The sequence below is a fragment of the Ciconia boyciana genome, chromosome 5 (assembly GCF_034638445.1).
Source record: "Ciconia boyciana chromosome 5, ASM3463844v1, whole genome shotgun sequence".
Classification (NCBI taxonomy): domain Eukaryota; kingdom Metazoa; phylum Chordata; class Aves; order Ciconiiformes; family Ciconiidae; genus Ciconia; species Ciconia boyciana.
Window position 1 is genome coordinate 37,937,075 of NC_132938.1, and position 20,757 is coordinate 37,957,831.

General features: G+C 38.5%; 1 protein-coding gene across 9 annotated transcripts in view; it reads right to left on the bottom strand.

Annotated features, from left to right (window-relative positions):
* Positions 1–20,757, bottom strand: part of TENM3 (teneurin transmembrane protein 3) — a 503,184-nt gene that overhangs the window by 175,251 nt on the left and 307,176 nt on the right. For 8 of the 9 annotated variants that reach the window (XM_072861207.1, XM_072861209.1, XM_072861205.1 and 5 more), the window contains one exon: positions 5,600–5,809. The exons of the other annotated variant lie outside the window; for it this stretch is intronic. In XM_072861207.1, coding sequence (XP_072717308.1) covers positions 5,600–5,809 — 210 coding nt within the window. The remainder of the gene's footprint in view (positions 1–5,599; positions 5,810–20,757) is intronic. 9 annotated transcript variants of the gene reach the window in all.

The following is a 20,757-nucleotide window of genomic DNA, read 5'->3' on the forward strand; positions in this document are numbered from 1 at the left end:
TTGTCCTTTTCTATTAACATTTTGTCCCCAGTTGGCACTCAGAACTCTCACTATTTAGTATCATTAGGAAATTTTATTAGTGCCATTTTTACTCCTTCATCCATACAACTAATGATGATGTTAAATAAAATCAAGATTATAGCATATCCCCATGATGTTCTCCAACACAACTCCTCCTAGTTTGATCTATTATTCTTAATTTATTATCACAGACTATTTCAAACCAAACAGGTCTGAATTCATTTTTCAAGCAACACATCTTAGGACCTGAAGACAAATTGTATATACTGATACAACAATGACAAAACTTAATTTATAATGAATTATGAGATAAGACATAAAAAAATCTCATTAGACAATGTGTAAAACAACAATGAAAATAAGGCATGTAGATACCCACAGAGCTTCCAGGGAATTTGGATGGATTGCCAGTTCTGAGAATAATGGAGAGAAAAAAAAAGGAAAATTTACATTTCACCAAAAAAAGCCCAAACAGCTTTTAAGCATTCAATCTCATGCCATCATGTTTGCATTTCCTCCTCCCCTAGCGCTTCTGCCCCTGCCTCCTTTTGTTCCCCAATAATCAGAACTAAACCACTGTTGATTGCATGGCAGGTGACAGCCTGGCTGCTAAGTTCTAGTTCAGTAACACAAGCAGTTTCCCTTCTGGAATAACTATGGCAAAGCAGGGATGGAATAAGGGCTGGGAAGTGTTTTGTAGGCACTAAAGCAGGACTGCCACAAAGTTACATGAGGTACTTCCAAGATGGTGGCTAGGACTGACTTAATTTGCTGTGGGTCTTTTCAATATTCACAGGTTATTTCCAACTTTCTCACAAGCCGGTGGGGTATGAAGGGGGAAATCACATTGTCCTCTTCCTGCTCCCACAGGAGCAAGTACAAGAGCTGCAAAGGAGGAAAAGATACCTTAAAGTCACTTGCCTCTTCCACTAACTTTTAACAAAAATCCCTGGGTGTACTTCCATTCACACTTAAATTTCGTGCTTCTAGTAGGAAGGAAAAGGCAGAAGTGGGGAGAAAAGGAAATGAAAGAATGCTTAGTTATGGTGGTTATACAGTAATTGAGATATCTAGGCAGAATAAAACATGATAGTTGGAGGGGAAGTCTGAGTTGTAACAAAAAAAATCCTAATAAAATTCACACCTATGCTTTGCACATGTGTTGCATCTGGTCATTACTGCTGCCACTCTTGAGCATTTGGCCTGTATTCTCTCAGGTGCTTATATAAAAGGAGAAGGTTCTGACTTTGGCTTGTTGACATTGTGGTATGATAAAATAGTAATCATTTCTGTATACTTTTGTATAACCTCTCCCATCAAATTCTAATGAGTCATCATGAACTAAAGTCCTCAGATTATGTTTATAGGAGAATTATGCCACAGAACATTTGGTGTCTGTAGAGTGAGATGTCCTACAATGAGACCTCTGAATATGAAGAGTTCTTGTATGTTATCATTCAACCAGCCTTATTAGATTATTTTTTCTCTTTCACAAATTAAAATTCAGGGTTGTGCTCTAGATTTCCAATTTTTTTCTCTTTGCAGGAAAGCTTAGCCATTTTGAACTGAAAAGCCCATCAATCTGCAACTCTCATGTGACTGGAACAAAATCTTGTTTATTATGCATCACTTGGCAGATCCTTGATCAAATCAATCCTGAAAAACATTTTCTATTATAGTCAAATTTTTTTCAGATCTTCCCATCAGATGAACTATCAACACAATCTGTTATTAAGAAACATGAGAACCTTGTACAACTTAAATGTTCAAATACACTGTTACAAATGCTGCTGTGAAATACATCTTTCTCCATTTTGCATTTGATGGTTCTGCCATAATGTTTCCATTTTAGGGGGTAAAAATCCTCAAATCTGAATTTCTAATTCAGACTCTTGATCTCCATTGTCAGTAGTAAGCATTAACATTTAACTATATATTTTCTTCATAGTCTCTGGTTAACCTAAGAATTTAGTACTGTATTTCTCATTATAATACATGTCTGTGTTGAAAGATAAGCTACTACTAATTTCAATAAATTCCCCTCCAAATTCTGACTAATCTATAATTTTTGGTGGAAAAAGATTAGGAAGCTTATCAAGATGCTTAAATACAGACTTTACATGACTTCTATTGTTTATAAGCAGACTTTATTACATAAAGAAACACTCTCCACCTCAGTCACATCCAAGAATCCCCCCCCTCCCAGCTCCTAGTTCACTCTCGCTCTCGCTTAAACAACTGTTCCTCTTCCCTGCAGACATATTCAGATGCCCCTGTTTCTTATAAACCAGTTCGCTCTTCTTTCTAAAAACAATAAAACTAGTAAATTGTTCTGAAACCAGTAGCCAAATAGGCTGACTGCTGGAACAGAGTCAGTGTACTGAGCTGCATGGTGGAGAAGACGAACAACAGGCAGAATAAATTGGAGGAGCTATGTAAAGGAACACAATTATGACTGATGGTCCGAAAATTTATCTCCTCCTGAATTTTACAACCTATTAACACACTGCTTTTAGAGAAATGAGATGATTCCCAGCAAACTGTCCACAACAGTCCTCACTTGATCTGAATTTTTAAAGGTACTAGCAATACCTCCTTGAAGACCTTTTCTTCTCATGTGGTAAGCATTTGATAACTGATTTTAGTAATGCTCATTTCTCTTTTAGCTAATTCCTCAAATGAAAGCTAATTCCCCTTGGTCAACAAAAAAAACTAATCAAACCCAAAGGCTTAGATTAATATAATTCTAAATACATAATTAGATCCTTTAAATTTTGAGGGAGTTGATCAAATAAACTACATTGATCAAATGAACTCAGACTAAAGGAAAACAAACAGATGTTTGCATAGACTAAAGAGAGGGTAATTTAACTTGTTATTCACATAAAGTCAATATAACTGAAAACAGTTCAATAATATAATTATTTTCGGTCAGTACTTTTTTAATCCTAAATGCTTCAAAAGTGATGCCCCACCCCCTGCCTATACAAACACTGGACAAAGTAATCCAGAATATGGCACTGGAGTTTTGTACCCCTTAACATCAGATATCATGGAAAGCTTCTTTTGCATCTGGATGAACTAAAAGACAACTGGTGAAAAAAACCCTTCCTCCTGTGAAAGTGCTACACATGCTGTATTACTTACCATTTTAGCTAAAGAAAATACAATACTCAAACAAGACTGTACCAAAGGCCATGATTAAATGATATTTACTTTCTAGGATAGATTTGGAGAGATCCATACACTGGTAAAAAGCCTACACAACAATGCAAATCATTGAGTAGAAGAAAGTTGTAGCTAACTTAGAAATTATTAGCTTAATTATTTATTCTGCTCCTGCTTGTTTTACAAAGAACATTTTTTTCCCCATCAATAGGCCAACAGTATAAGATATGAGAAACCAACCATAAGGAAATCAAGTAGATATTCCAAGCAACATTCATATATGTGCTGGATGAAAGCATCCTTTCTTGAAATAATGCAAACCCTGATCCTGCAGCTGACTGCAGGGATGGAAGCCCGCTACCAGAACGCTTATGGTCTTCTCCTTGTCCAGCAGAAAAGCAAACAAACCCCACTTAAATTATGACAACCACAAATATAGTATCTGTGGTTAGCAAGTTGAAGCACTTCTAAAAACAAGTCTAATCTTGTGGAGAGAGAGAAAGATCATTAGCTGTATTATATGACTGCCAGCACTACTAGATTATGAGTGTATATATATCATTGATTTAATTCTTTTGACAGCAGGAAGCAGAAACTGCAAGCACTTCTATTGCACATATACACTGAAGGGGTGAATCTCAGACATCTGCAGATAGAGACAACAGGGGAGCACAGTGGGAAGAGAGAGGGGAGGGGAAAATGAACATGAACTTACAGAGTATGCCAGGTTTCCCTTCTGCTTAGCAAAAGTCTTACCAAGAACAACTTAACATACACCGCAGTGATAACTTCTGTCCTGCTTCTTATCAAAAACCCCCTTATTTTGTCCTGTTAAAAGGCCAAGACTTGACTTGCCATGGGACCAGCTGAAATTATTTTGGCTAGTCTGGAGTGAAAGGGATTAAGGACCATTCCTCAAGGTTGGCAAACTCAGACTGGCAAGCAACTGCTGAAAATTTCAGAAGCAGCAAAATGCTAAAACCTAGAGGAATGATGAACTCTTATTAGCTTCCTAAGAGGCTAGGAGGTGTAAGGAGTTCATCCCAACTATTAAAATTTTTTACCAGCTTTCTCTTGCTTTTGCATTTTTCATTTGTAGAGGAAGGGCTGGTGGATACAGTAATCTAAATGTATTGACTTACCGAACTAAACCAGGCTACCTTTTGGATAATGCATACATTTTCTGACAGATTTCATATTCCTAGACATAAAGGAAAGGAGACAGCTTCATAACATACCCTGATTATGAAAATGTATTACCATTTTTTTGGAGTTCTTCACAGATTAAATATTGAGCAAGCTGAACATGCAAAAATAAAGTTATCATTATTAATTTTAAAGATCTTAATCCAAGCCCCTAACATGAAAAAAAAAAAAATCACATACACAACTGCTCTTAGCAGACTGGCCTTTTAGACACAACACCAAAGTTGCACTCAAAGCTAGGAAGACAAGCTCAAAGCTAGTATTTTTGCTCTGCAAAATAATTCTGTCCAGACGATGTGCAATCTGTAGGAAAATATTTCTCCAAACTCCCTCTAGTGGTTCATCTGTAGGAGAGTTCTTTACAATCAAAAGACAGAAATGGTTCTTAGAAAATGGAGAGGCTTGTTCCAAGCTTTGCTGATCTACTGGGGAAGGGCTGTGAATTAAGAAATTATTCTTCCAGTCTGCCTACCCCAAGAAAATCTGTTCAATCACACAACAAAAATGGAACCCTGTAGCTATTATTTTTTTATGAAAAAAAAAAAAAAAAAAAGGACGTAAAAATGTGGTTTCTTATGGCATGATGTATAAGTGGGCACTGGTGCTACAAGTACATGTCACTCCTGTTGGTTACTCACACTGGTTGGGAGGACGAGAAACATGGAAACATACATCTCAGGAGCCACCGTTGCCTTGTCTCACCACACAGCTCTCTTCCTCTAGATCTCTCTCCTCAATCTAGAGTGCCCTATCCAGTAATGTACAAATCGCATTCTCCTGCCCCAGGGTAACTAAAGGAAGAGCTGGAACCTGCTGAACTTGATGAGAACTTTATGACGCAAGAGAACTTTTCCATTATTCTGAAGCTAAACACCATGACAGTTTAACCAACTTCAGCCTACCCTTTAAAAAGTACAACCAAAGACTAGTCACTTGCTACAAATTACATTACATAATAAATCATTAATGGCTATTGCTTCATATAAGTATTGCATTTTAAAATAACTTAAACGAGCTTTTATGTATGTTACTTCCTACTCTTGCTTATCCTACAGTAAAGTAGAAACATCATTTGCGACATTTAAAGGAAAATCAGTTTAAAATACAAAGTCATTTAGATATCTTTAATTTTTATTAGGCAATTTTGTAAGAGGATGGAAAATAAAAGGGTATTCAAACTATGGACAAAGTGTCCTCTTCTTACCATGACCTGGGACAGACACTGAAACAGTACCGGTCTGTACTAGATATGAGCTGGCAGTATAGTCCTCATCTGTATCAGAGTCCTGAACTGGCTGGCTGGCATTATTACTTAATAACCACCTCTGGTTGTCATGGAGATTGGGTGATGGAGGAGGGGAGTGTAAATGTTCAGTAACTGATGGACTAGATGAGGAGGATGGCATGGGAGGACCTATGAAAAAAAATAAAAAAAATTTAAAATATGGGTCAAGATATCACATGAACAACAAATAATTTATTTTTTGCATCACTGAAAGACTAGTAGTCTACTTCAAATGATAAAAAGAGATGGACAAAGAAAATACGACAATAGCATGTAAGAAACTGGTTTAAGTGCTTTAGGAAACATAATGCCATGACTCGCTATTTCAATGGACGGTGTCTATCACTATCGGAAATGCCAATGTCTCTGCAACACAGAATGACAGAGGAACAGGTGCCAACTGAAATATTTGTTGTACAGCCATTTGGAAAACACAGTATTTTCTATTTTTCAAGCCTTTAAGCAGAACAAAAGTACTGAAATATATGGCCAAATACAGGGCTGCTTCTTTCAGTGGGAGACTCCTGTCTAGAATCTACTCATGGAAGAAAATAATACAGAGAGAAGCAAAGGAACAGTTTTCCAAGCTCACACATACAGGGAAACTCACAGCCCTAAATTCCTACCATCTGAATTATTCTGACAGGAGTTTAAGTTTTTAGCAGTGTTTCTCAGACACATATACTATTTAAAACCTATTAAAATGTTTCACCTGTCAAACTTTTAAAACAACTGCACAAGTTGTTTCAAAGCATGCGTACGCAATGACTACATCCCTTTTCTACATCTTGAAAGTATCATAAAGGCGTCATGGAGGAAGACGGATTTCAGTAAAGCTTTAGTATATCATAACAATGCATTTAGTCCTTCAATGAAACAATAATTAAACCCAGTAAGCAGCAGAGAAAGAGTTACCTAATTCACCCTGTGAGTATATTGGTTCTTTATAGTATTTAGTCAGCAGAGATCTCACTCTGTGAGAGTAAGACTGCTGGACAACTTTTGAATAAAGTATTACATTGCCTGTAGGTGGGGAATTGTACCAGAAAATGAAGCAGCTTTATTACATACTTTATGTTAAAAAAATTAGATTAACCTGCATGGATCCCACTCAAAACTATGAATCTAAATTTAAACTAAAGGAAAAGAGGGTTTTTTTTTCATCATGTAATGACTTGTATTTATGATACTCAGTAGCACCAGTTATGCTGGAGAGGTGCAGCACCTCTCAATGTTATATTTAAGTTTAATACAATAAATCATATCGGCACCAATAGCTTGAATTACCTTCCCTCCATCTCCTTTGTACACTGCCAGAATCATGCTGATTTTTAATTTTTTTTTTTCTTCCATATTCAGTTTATCCCATCACATAGTACCTCAAAGATCTCTAAAACACGTTGCTAAGTCCTAACCAATTGGTTTCCCTGGAAGAAAACCTGTGACAGCCTCACCACAAACTGTTTTCTTAGTTCTTTCACATGTCATTTACCTCTTCTGAAACTTGTAGTGAACAGCACAATATATATTATTACCAATTTTAAGACTCAGTTTTGGTTCTGCAAGAAAAGTGAGCACTTACTATTACTCAAGTTAACTCCTGTGTGAAACCCAAGGTTTACAGCCAGGGAAATAACAAGGATGGGAGAATGACATTTTACAGGGCTCAACTTGGGAATTTGGAAGTAGAGAGTGGGCATATTTTCAAGTTCAAGATAAAGTGCAACCAGATTTTCTTGCTACACCTTGATTTTTTACATTGCTTGCTTCAGTAACCTGGACTTGTGGTTATTTCTTCATGGAGTATTTAATGCATTATTTATGATGTACCCAAACCAATTTAGATAGCCATTATATTTAATTTTTTGAATAATTCCAATAGTAGTTAACAGTGGTTTTTTTCAAATACAAATTAGCTCTATGGTTTCTATTTTTTTTTAGCTTGGAACAATCTCCTCTACTTGCTTCGGACTTCTCTGACTTGAGAGGAGAGCTATAGTAATAAGTTCCAGATGTACACCGTCTGAAGCAAATCAGCATCTCAGTAATACCTATGGAGCTTATGCACAACACTGTTCTCAATATGCTTCCTCTCCTTCTCAATTAACACTCATTAACTTTCATATGCAGCAGAGCCTTGATTACACAAACTGTAATCATACAAAATATCCTGTTGCCTGAAAATGTGTCATGTCCGAGGTCCCTTAATTATTTTGTAAATTCCCTCATTTATCCAAATTTATTAATTGTCTCAGTGCTACATGGCTAGCTGACACTGCACTGCACTGATGAGTAGCCACCTGGAAACAGCATCACTTGGGTGCTCCGGCTTACGGAGTTTCTCAGTTCAGAAAACACCGTGTGTCAGGTGCTGGCTGGAAGTGTGGGGCTATTAGCAAAGCTCCCACTACCACACTCAGTGGGGACAGATCTCTGCTACCGCAAAAATCAAGTGATTAGGGCTGTAACACCACCAGGAAATTACGCAACTTTGGTGATTTGATTTTTATAAATAAACCTAGTGCTGGCAGGCAGGTCTTCCTTGTCTCAAAGTTACATGGTCTGCAGAGAAAAGGGAGCCTGTTATAATATGAGCCAATTCTTCACAAGAACCCTAGGCCAACCAGCTGGGACGTGTATTTCTGTACAACTTCATCCAGCACTGGCAGATTTCTGCAGTGAGCTCCTCTTTGATTCCAAGTGAAAAGACAGATAGCTATCTATACTGCCATTTATAGAATAAGCTACATGTTAGGAAAAAAATACTTAACACACTAGAAAGAGGGATTGTAAATGATGTGCATATTCCTCTCCAATATTTTTTTTACATGGAATGAAAGGCATTTAAAAATATATTAATAGCTCTTACTGAAGTCTTAACAAACACATATATAAATCACAAAAATCATTAAGTATGACAAAAGCCAATTATATTGATTATAACACTTTTTCCATACAGCCTGAAGGCAGACTATGATGCAAAGAATATTTCATTCTAAGGAAAACCAAAAAAATCCAAATATTGATTTTTTTCTCCCCCCTTGTTCTGCTTCTTTTGGTATACATCTAGCAAAAGTTTCTGTTGTTTTGCTTTGACTTTCTTGCCCATACTTTAAGAAGGCAGATGTTCTTGTTTTTACTATGTGACTTTGATATAAGATAGTAAGCTATTTTTCATGAGAAAGTATACCGGGCTTAAGAGTACTTAAATCTCATCTTCTGGGCTAGTTATGAGGACAAACACACTTTAATTTGCTGGAATTTTCATAATCGAAAATACATGACTTTCAATTATCTTCATGTACTTCTGAAAAAATTATCTCACATGAAGATGCAAAAAAAGATTTGCAGCAAATATAAGCAAACTCCAGCGGGAACAGACTCAATATAGCAATATGTGAAGATCTGAATAAATTTGCTAAGGAAATAATATGAGTCCCCAAAGAAAGTAAAACCCAAAGAAAACTGGTTGTAAGAAGAACATTAAAAAAGAAACACACCTGAGCTAATAATGGATACATTAAATACATATGTACAAGGTAATTATGTTAAAAAAATTATACTGTTCTGTGCAAAGATCAATGCTGATCTAAAAGATGGTATAAAAGTTGAAAGCAGAACTGATGTCACATATGGAAAAGCTGAAAGAGACAAGTATGATATAAGTGCAACCCATAAAAAGATAGCGAATAAACAATGGGGAAGACTGCCATCAACGGACTGGTAGTAATGGGAGGCATAGGGATGTGTGGGACTTTCAATATTAAGTATATTAAGGCTTAAGCCTAAGGCTGAGCCTCTGGCAATTGCTGCTGCCTAACTCTGTGGGTATGAGAGCAGGGGAGCGAGGGGGGCTATGCAGAGCACGGGAAGGGACAGGGGAACAGCGGGCAGAGCTGTGCCTTCAACCCCAGAGCCTCAGGAACACTTCCACCTGGCCACAACCCACAGCTTACAGTCGTGTACAGGTCACCTACACCCTTTCCCTTAAAAAAAAGCCATTAGCAGCACTTAAGCTTATTTATATTGTATTATGAAGAACAAATCCAACAACTGCTCAGCTTTCATCTTTTATCTGTGATCACATGCTAAAGAAGCACTTTGCTTCAACATCAATGGGTGCGCAGATGAATTACACACTGCATCTTCACCAGATGTATTTTAGAGAAAATAGTATTGGACACTTTTGGAACATGGCATTTAGGAGAAAAGTAGGATGGAAGAGAAGCAGTAGTAACGATCTCCTGCTGTTGCAGGGTGGGCGGGCTGGAATAGATGACCCAGAAAGTCTCTGCAAAGCCCTAAAATACAGGGACTTATGAAAACTTCCCAACAGATTCAAACTCTTAAAACAGAGACAGTTTGCTGGCAATATGATACCAACAAGAAAGGAAAAACCTTGTTTATTTTCTTTTGTAATTATCAATCTACACATTCTTAAGATCATGTTTTAATTCAGGAGAGTCTTTGTTGCTTCATGAATTTCTTTAACGCTGAACTTCTGTTCATATATCTAGATTAGTTCTCAAAACCTGGCATTATCAATTCACTTTGCACAAGATGTATTGCAAGTTACATACTTTGCAAAAGAAATTTCACTATAAAAATTTGAAGGGCCATTATTTTCATCTCAATCAGGATGCATAAATCCTACACCTAACTCTTCCACACAATTTCTGATGGCTGCTTAAGGCAATACAAGAGTAGACAGCTCTGTTTAGGCTATGGCAGAACAGTGCATTTTTCCTTTCACAGTCTTGGCAGCCCTTGTCACTGAGACTGAAGAAAAAAAATCCTCTCTCTGCATCTCAAAGGCAGAGGGGGAGAGTCTTATTTTGAAGTTAGTGGTAAAGAGTACTTACTGACTTCAATGTCAGTAAGAAAATGCTATTAAATTACAAATTGCAAGGTAGATATCTCCGTTCTTTACTTAAATTAATGGGATTTTTGCTGGTGACTTCATGGAAATGAAGATTTCATGTTATTTTAAATGGCACTATTATGTCATATAAACCCAAAACCATACCACATACTGTGGAAAAATATGTTATACATATAATGGCTTACTAACAGTAGCTATATATCTCCATTTTGTACTTTGCTCCTCACAACAGGAGAAGACAGGTTGCTTTTTTTTTTTAATAGAACAGTTAATGGGATCTTGTAAAACTGAGATCAGACAGGCAGTGGTTTGTGAAGGTCAGAAATAACGTGTCTTCTGGCTAAATTAATTAGAAACCAAAACACTTTCAAACATGCAGAAGGACACTTAGAGCCCTTCTGAATCAAGCTGAGAGGAATCTTTGCAATCTGTTCTAGGACTTCCCAGTGTGCTGAAAGCTGTAACACACTCTTGTTAAATAGGGCACCTACACCCTCCTAACAAGTTTACTGATAGCATCCCAAAGTTTCAATTTCCAATATATCACATATAGATTGACCCAAAAAAGCCCCCTAAAAAACCCCAAACCCCACACCTGGTACGTACAACCCTAAGCAACTTTATTTTGGACCTTTTGATCACTGTGTATAACACAGTAAGTTAGTAATAAGTGAGTTTTAATTGTGAACCCATTTTTTATTATGGACTCCCTGTATGCTCTCCAACCTGTATGACTTGGCATTGGCATTTATCTCTCTGCTGGATACTGCAGCCTTCTGCAGTCAACCTGCAGTGACAGTTATCTCTTAATTAAAACTCTACATGCAAATAGAACTACTGAAAAGTGTTGTGGCATAGCACACAAAGAATGATTATTTATAACCAAAACTATTCTTTTTATCTACTTATACCAGAGTCAACCATTGTAGCTACTGTGAAGATCTCCCCAAGGAAATACATGCATAGACGGTCTTTCAAATATATACACATGCACATATACACATATATAAATAAGACTGTATAAATCCACCTATAGTGAAAAACACTCCAGTGAGAACTACGTGCCAAGAATTCTTTTAAAAATAAATGCTTTCAAACGGATAAAAATGATGCTTGCAATCTACTGTGAGTTTTCCATTTAATTGTTTTTGTTTTACTTTGTTTGTACACATAACAGATAATGACCCTTTTACCCCTGTACTGGGAAGTGTTATTTTCCAAGTTTCAAATCCCTCTGAGTGCTGATGAACTGTGACTACATCTCAGATGCAAATCTTAAATACAAATGACATCTACCTTTCCCAGATTTTCTTGAAAAGTTATTACTTCTAAACAAAACAGATGCATTATCTTGACATGTATTTCAACTCTCAAAGTTGCAACTGCTTCTGTAGATTGTGAGAGCTGAAACTTTACAAGACTATAATCAGAGGACAGTGATTTGAAAACAGAAGTAATCCATTAGAAAGCAAGAGAAATGCTGGCCTCAAATATTGTAATTTTTTTTTTTTTCCTTCTTGGAAGCGTAGTATAATAATCACAGTCTGTAATATAAAGCTTGTAATTGTCTTCTGAAAAAGAGAAAGATTTCTTAAGAAAAATGGTTATGCATTAGAACTGACACTCATTTCTGAAGCAAACACTTTGTGTTTTGAGGCATTTTGGTGGTTTCGGAAATTTAACAGCTGCTGCTCAGCAGATTGCTAAATGAAAAGGAGTGCCCTGTTCTTACAGGGGTCAGACTGCATGATCACAACGGCTCCTGCTTCAATCCTGAGTTCAGGCAGTGCTCATCTTCGCTTTAAATGGGGGTTTTGTCTGTAAAGAAATTGCAGAATCTGAGCCTTAACTGACAGATTATCCTAACCGAAGTGCATTGCTCTCACTACCTTTTTAAATTTTTTTTTAATTATTATAATTATTATTTTCAAAAGGAATTGCCTTATAACATAAGAGCCAGGTGCAGAGCAAAGGTCCACTCAGGCAGAAAGTTCATGAGCTGAACTAAAAACTCAAGCATCTCTAGCGTCCAGGTTTTATTTTTAGGAGCTCTTCTGCTCAACTCAACTGAACTTTCCACTTTATTTCCCCCAATATTAATCAAAAGTGGGCATGCAAAATGTTGGAAGGGGAACAGAGAGCTATTTCCAGAACACTGAAAATCCTCATTCCACTCAGAAAAATAATTTTAAGTGATAGGTCTCTGTATTTTTAGAAAAAGATGCCTAATTCTTTTTTTTTTTGGGGGGTGGGGGTTTTTGGACAGAAGCAAGCTGATGAAATCAACACCAGATTGCAGAATGTTTCGATTAACTCATATCTCCACTTGAGACGTAAAAGTTCTCACACGAAAATGTCACCTCTCCATTTAGAGCATCTGCTGGGATTCAAGCTCCTCTGCCTTGTGATGAGAGCCTCATCCAGCACAGCCAGGGCAGGAAGACACCAATGCAGCCACCAACTCAGCTGTACAAGTCGCATGCTCCAGTTTTGCCCAAGCCACTACTACTTGCAACCAACTCGCAAGCCCTGGCAGCAAGCACACGGCAGCTGGAGCGTCGCAGCCAGGAGGTCTTCAAGGGCACACAGTGCTCAGACTGCGCAGGCAGGGGAGCTCCTGGGGTCCCCATCTGGACCCTGCATGGCTCAGCCACAGACCTGGCCCGTTCCTACCACAGCCACCAAGCTGGTGCCTGGTCAAATCCGGCCAAATTAGAGAGGTGCACGGTCTGTCTACACGCAGGCATGTATACACAGCTGGGTACCGATGCAATGCAAAAAAGGCACCTGTCTGTGGCTAACGACTTCTGCCTCAGTCACCACCCTGCACCGCTGCACTCGTTGGTCTGGGCTTACTGCTCCACTGACCACTACGTGGGGGTGGGAGAGGGATGGAGAGGTCCCTTGAGTGGAGGGGATGTGCAGCCAGTCGTTCTCTCTACTCCCTATTCACCAAATCATGTGCAAAATAAACAACTAAGTCAGCATCACACAGTGCTGTAGAGAGAACCCAGCCCTTCTCAAAAACCTGGCAGGATTTTCATGTTAAAAAACCTCAAACTACAAACCCACCACAGACACAAGCAAAAACCAGGAAAAAAACACAACAATGGTGGGGGTTTTTTTGCATTTCCAGAAATGGAACTGAGCATCAAAGACGGAGCTGCTGGCATATACTATAATTGGTGTACAGAGGATAGCTGCTCTCAGTCTCCACGAGTCTTATATTCACTCAGTGATGAGGCTGAAGAGTTTACTGAGTTTCCACTCTGTCCTGACCTTTGTAAAAGACTGTAATTTTTCTGGATGCTGATATTCTTTTGGATGGCAATTCATAAATAGTAATTGCCTAAAAAAGTAACCTTTGAAGAAATGCTTCTTTATTCTTCCTATCCGTGACTTTTTATTATTAGAGGTGAAGTGGATTGAGCCACGTCACATCTCGTTTATCATTCCTCCAGCATGACTCTGTAGTAGCCTACGTACTTTGTATTTTCAATGTTGCTTTGGGCTAAATTAGGCGGGGTGGAAAAAGTCTTTTAGGAACAGGACAGGAAATGCATCTTGAAGAGCACAAGAGGACTTGGGGTTTTTTTTGGAAGGGAGTGGGGGAGAGGCTTGTTACAGAGAAAATAAATCTTCTGAGAATGACTCACAAATCATCCAGTTTTCAGAATCAGGTAATCTCCCACCCTCATTCCTCCCACCCCAGTAAGAAGTAATCGAAAGAGAAATCAAAATAAATACTAATTAACTAAATTTGGTTTTCTTAATTCTACCAGGCCTTACATGAGAAAAGCAGTCAAAGCAATAGTAGGGATGCCAGTTTTGCCTACTTTTGCTACCAGTGTGGCTGTTGCCTTGCAGTGCATTATAAAGGGAACTATATCTTTGAAGCAAAGCATCCAGAGAAGCTCTCTCTTAATGACATCGGACTGCCTATGCCTGCAGACCACAGAATATGACTTGTTTTCTTAGAAGGGAACGTGGCAATTTAAAGAGATTTTGATTGAAGCTAACAAAGAGCAACAAACTGCTGAAAAAGTTCAATAGAAAAAGTTCTATAAAGCTCATCTATAAAAATAGTATCTTAGTTCTCAGTATTCAAACTAGTTACTTCTTTTAGTGTGGTTATTTATATCCCTGTTAGCTACATTTTTTGGACCATTAGCTGTTTCAAAGGATCATGGCTTTGGCATAGCAGAGGAGGAGGAGAGGAGGGATGAAATGACTGTTGCCATCCTCACCAGCTCCTGATGGAAAGCTGCCCCAGGGACTGGCACATGCCCTGCCATGAGCTCCACATGCCTCCTGGCACAGCCCTGTGAGGACCAGCACGCTGTTGGGCAGCCACGGGCGGCACTACTGCCAAACCCTTCCATATGAAAGAAAACATCATGCTGCTACACCCTGTGTTTTCCCAATAAAATAAAGTAAACCAATAAAACTGCCCACAAAACTAAGGAACCGCACGATGCTTACAAAAGCTTAAGTTTAGCAGCAAAAAAGGAGAAAGCAGTCCTGCCAACAAAACATCAAACTTGTCTAACCAGCAAGGAAGTCTTGAACTCCATAGGGTTTGTATGCCTGAAGGTAACACAACTGAGTAGGAATTTCTGTTAGCTCTTCGTTGCTCCATTTTCACTTTCAAGTTTCATTCCTTGTTGGAGCTTTTTTTCTGCTATATTAAATGTAACTCCTTAACAAAAGAATTTTGGGGAGGGGAGGAATTATAGAATTACCAGAAAATTATCAACTGTTGTCTCACGCAGTACCACTCTCACAAGCAACAGGACATTTACTGGACATTGATGTCTCATTACATCTAGTATGTAATTTATTTCTCTGCTGGAACAGAACTTATCAGCTTTGCCCATGTGGAGAAAATGTTTCTACCTTAGAAACAAATAGACTACCACAGGCAGGAAGCTGGAAAGCTTAAATGAAAACCCGCCGCATGATCACCAAAGTTAGCTTGCTACCAAAGCCGCTAAGGCAGCGGTGTTGAAATGGGCCAGAGGTGGCATTTTAGGGCCAGATTTTTGACAAAGCCTAGTCTCGTTGAGGGATGACTCAGAAAACTGAGAACAATAAAAACTGTTGGGTACTGAGAATGCAGAGAAAGCTGGACTCTTTATTTAGGTGTCTCTGGAAATTCAGCATTAAACAAAAACCCCACATCAACAAAGCCCCTTATTTTTGCCTGAATATACAAACAACGTTTATCTGGTGAGAAAATATACACAGTATTTCTAAAGCACTACTAAGTTGCACATTTTTAGTCACTCTCTTCCACTGTAAGAAATTATTGCAATCTAAAATAAAATATATTTTGACTAGTTATATAAACCCCTAGCTTTTAATTTTTTAACATTTTATCTGTGTTTATACTTGGCAGGACTGCATTGTGCTCTAGCTCTATGTAGAATTTAAAACCATAAATTTCAAATACGGTTAGTTATCCATTCAAGTTCAGAAGAACACATACTTAACATTTCTTAAAAAAATACACAAATCTCTCACATTAGCTTAGGTAGGTCAGAAAATAATAAATGGAGGTAAAAAAATCCCTTTGGCCTCAGACTAAACATGGAAAATTTCAGTCCAAAAGTGCTTTTATAAAGTTGCGAGCTAATGAACAAAAGGGGGTTCTAATAAAGTTTCATGAAACGTTAGCTATAAAATCCAGTAGTAATAACATGATCTTTATTTCTTTGCCAATTTGACCACTTCAGAATAGTAAAAAACAAAGTAAACTAAACTACACTGGTTACTTCTAAGAGGTTTTATCTCAATGAAAATAGAAAAGGCCCAAAAGACTGGGCCAAAATACATATAAGGAAAATTCCAAAATAGAGAAAATACTTGTTTACACCTGACTGGAGCCAAGGGTAACAAACCCTCTTTACCAAGCTGCTTCCAGAATCCTTGGGCCTTTGTCCAAGGCCAAGGGAAATGCCAACTGGGCCATCCAAATCTGCCGACAGACAGAGGTTATCCATCTCTTTGAAAAGAAATGAAAGGAAATTCTCATCTGAGTGCTTTGCAAACTCTGAAACAACTGCTCTTCATCTAAATGGTAGGATTGCCAGCAGAAGCTGTATAAGCCTCTGAGTTCCTGAAAAATTATTAATGTTGAAGCACTATACTTTCAACATGCACCTCTCAGCACCTGTAAAACCTGCCAGATAAAAGCCAAGTACTACACAGAAAGCATTTAAAGGCATCGGTGTGGAAGCCCTGCCCTGTAAAACTAAAATTCCCCATATACTTTATTGCACATGCTTTCCAAGATTATCTGCTCCCTCACATCAACCTCCATAAATCTCTACTGCCAAAACATCTACTAAAGCACTTACTGATAAGAAAAGACATGAACAAATTTCTTATTTGACTGCTTTTTTACCCTCTGGAAAAGACACTTTCTAACAGGTTCTTGGCCAAGATTACATTTGTATTCACACAATGCTCCTTTTATAAAAAGAAGTAATGCAACCAATTATGAGAGCGGCCCCTGAAAAAGCCAACTAATGGCTTGACTTTGTCCACATTCATATAAGCACAAAGTAACTAATTTTGTATGATGCTTGATAATGCACCGCTATGTAAGGAAAAGATTACGCAGAAACACTTACAAGCTAAACATATTCATTCTGAAAGGATCAGACCATATAAAATGCAATTTATAAGCACAGAGAAAAAGAGAAACACAGAATTGAAACCAAGTTTACCCACATTTCCTTCCTTTTGTACTTTGGCATGTTTATGCCTAACATGCATGCAGTTTTCTGATGCAGTTGCTGTTACTACATGGTACTTGATTTAGCCTCCTACACTCTAAATGCCATGGTATCTACACGAAGACATAAAGACAAAGGAATAGTCTTGGCTCTCTTGCTCAGTTATCCGAGATGCTTTCTTTTCTTTGTGTTGTTTGTATTTGTTATTTATCATGGGATATCTTAGTAGTCCAAATAATCATTCATTACATGTTTTCTGAAGCAGTTACACCCTGCAAAGTCAATTCTTGGTCAGAATTTTTACATCCACAAGTAGAAAACAAATCACAGGGTACTTCAAAGTCAGATCCTGTCAAATAGAGGAGGATGTTAATCAATGCAGTTTAATACAAACCCCTTTGTCACACTGTTGTTAAGATTATGTGTGCTGAGGTGAGCAGGCAGCAATATTAAGAACCATACACAAATTTCTTTTGAATAAAAATGATGCATCAGCCCATAACATTCATCAGCCCATGCAAACTCTCAGGAATCCAACTTTCACTGCAAGTGTCTTTTTGGATCTGTTTATTTCAGAAGATGTGGTATGAATGATGGTATAATAAGTTTTACTATGTTTTAGGCATAAATGACTCATACATCATTCCATTTGAGAGAAAAAATCCTAACATGCAAGTACAATATGTTACCGCAGCTGCTCCATGGGAACAACAACATATCCATTTGGAAGGAAAATACATTTATGAAAATGCCTGATTAGCAGAAAAAGCAGAAAACAATTCATTATAAACAATAATATACAACTGCTTTATTTGACATTTTTATGGTTACAGTCTGTTTTCATGGAATCTATTGGATTAAAATGCATCCAGCTCTTGGCCTCCCACCCCCAGCTCAGATTAGTCTTCATTGATGTTATCCATAAAAAACAAAAAAACCCCTCTAGTTTTCTATAAACCAGGCTTTGAAGGAGGGGCTCCCATGCTAGTTGAATGTAAAGTTGCTGGACAGAGTGCACCAAATTATCTTCTTCCTTCAGGCATCTCCTACCAGGATCCCAGTTTGGGGGCGGAAACGCATGTTCCCTCTCCTTTTTGCTTTGCAAAATACTATAGTTTTATCTTGCATGCCTCCTATCCCCTACAATGGCTATGAATGGAATGCTGCAAAGCTGGCAGGCAATGTACCTCTGAGAAGCGCACTACATATATAAAGTCAAGGCAGTGCCACCTACACCACGGCATCTATGACCTCCTAGAAACACGGCTTCCGGATGTCCCAGTCTTCCATTTACAGCCAAGGAAACCTCTGCCTCTCTACCTTCTTCCATCTTACCTCTCCTTGCTCTTTTATTTCCATAAACCCTTCTTATTAATGGACACATTTTTTATTTTCCCCTCACACCGCAACTGAAAGGTTTCATATGCTTCTTCTGTTCCAAATTAATTAATTCATTGTAGAAAAGGAAGGGAACTTCCACTAAAAAATTATCAAGACAAGAACATGTGGGAGCGTTGAATGTAGCACTAGTTAAATAACTATGATATTTAATGTAAACCACTGGCATACCAAAATATACTTAGAAATTATTTACAGCATTTTGTGACATGTACATAAAATAACATAAATACAGGTAATATTGGTAATGCCGTTGTTTCTTTTGATAAAAGCAAAGTCAGACATGTTTAAAAAAATGTGCTAAGTGGATGCAGTTGGGCACTTCTTTATGGAGTATCCCCCAACCATTTACCAAAAGGAACTGCAGACTCTTCAACACGAGAAGGAGACTCAGAACTACCTTTATAACCACCTGCTACGGGAAAGGCATCTCAGATGGTTAACCCAACTTTCGGTCAACATCAGAGAAACAAACAGGCAGAGACAGAAGCTAACCAGAGAAAAGACACTTGAATGTTTTGCTTGATTCAGGTCAGAGGATTAAGTCCTGTCTCCCACCTCCCAGGTGAGTGCCCCAGCTAATGAGTCCTCAGCTAATAGCAGAGCAACTTGTTCTCTCTCTCTTTTTTTCATTAAAATCTCTAAAGAACTGTGTTTAGTTCCTCATGAAGACAAATGCCAAGCCTGCTAAATTTTTCATGACACTGAACTCTTGTTCTCCTGCCAGCCCTAGTTATGTGTGAACATTTTAGGCTCCCTCAGGCATTTATTTTACTACAGAGTCCTGAAATACTTAAGTCTATTAAGACCTAAAATAACCATGCAAAAAGGAGGAATCTGCTAGTTGTTCTCCCAGTCTACGTTTTAAGGAGGCAGTTCCTACACCAGTGAAGTCTGGAAATTTTATTCTCAGCATCGCCGGTGAAATGACGGTACATTCGGCAACAAACCCATCAAGCCACGTCAGCTACTGCAGCAGGGTTTAGCTCCATGCCACGACAGGAGCAGCACCGTCTGCAGGCTGGGAAGAACCGGCCAAATGGGGCTGAGCCTGGGAGAATCAGCTGGACAGCAAGTGCACAGCCAGAGCAGAAGGCGTAACACTTTCCAGAAAAGCTGGATTTCCTAAACTTGCACACGATGGCTATTCTGCACATGCATTACCCCTGGGTTTGTGCCCAACTGAGTCCCTGTCTGCTGCCTTGCTGCTAGGAAAGGGGGTGGCTGGGAGCAGACCGTGACTGAAGAATAATTCACACAGCTTGGCCTTGGTTACCCCCATCGCCAAAGCCCGTTCTGGAGCAGAAAGCGTGCTGCAAGGCAGGTTGGCCTGCTGCGCGTCGAAGAAGTGGGAGCTTGAGAAAACAAGGCCAAACACCATAAGATTTCAGGCAGGCCTCAAAAGGCAGCAGATGACTGACTGAATTAACCACTGGGCTGCAAATCTAGCATGTAGGCTATGAGCTGTGCATCCCTGAACTACAGAAAGGAGCTGAAAGAACACTCATAATGAATTCCCTACACAAAATATCTGGATTTAAAGTTACCCACTGAAATAATTTTATGGTCATTCCCAGTTTATCTATGCATTATGTAGCTGCTCTCTCCAAAGAAGGTCTGGAAATAGAACAAGCTTCATTTTTTATCTTGAGGTCTCTTATTCCCTACAGCAATTCCAACAGCACTTCCACCCACGATACTCCATTATTACTATTATACTAATTCCTATTATATACTTAAAAAGGAAGCACAAATGGCCAATTTGTGTCCAGAAAATACCATAAGCCTGATACCAAATCTGAAGTTCAACACTGCTGTCTTAGACACTCCAGACAGGTATGAAAAAGTTGGACAGGCTGGATCAATGGGCCGAGGCCAACTGTATGAGGTTCAACAAGGCTAAATGTCGGGTCTTGCACTTGGGTCACAACAACCCCATGCAACGCTACAGGCTTGGGGAAGAGTGGCTGGAAAGCTGCCCAGCAGAGAAGGACCTGGTGTGTTGGTTGACAGCCGCCTGAATATGAGCCAGCAGTGTGCCCAGGTGGTCAAGACAA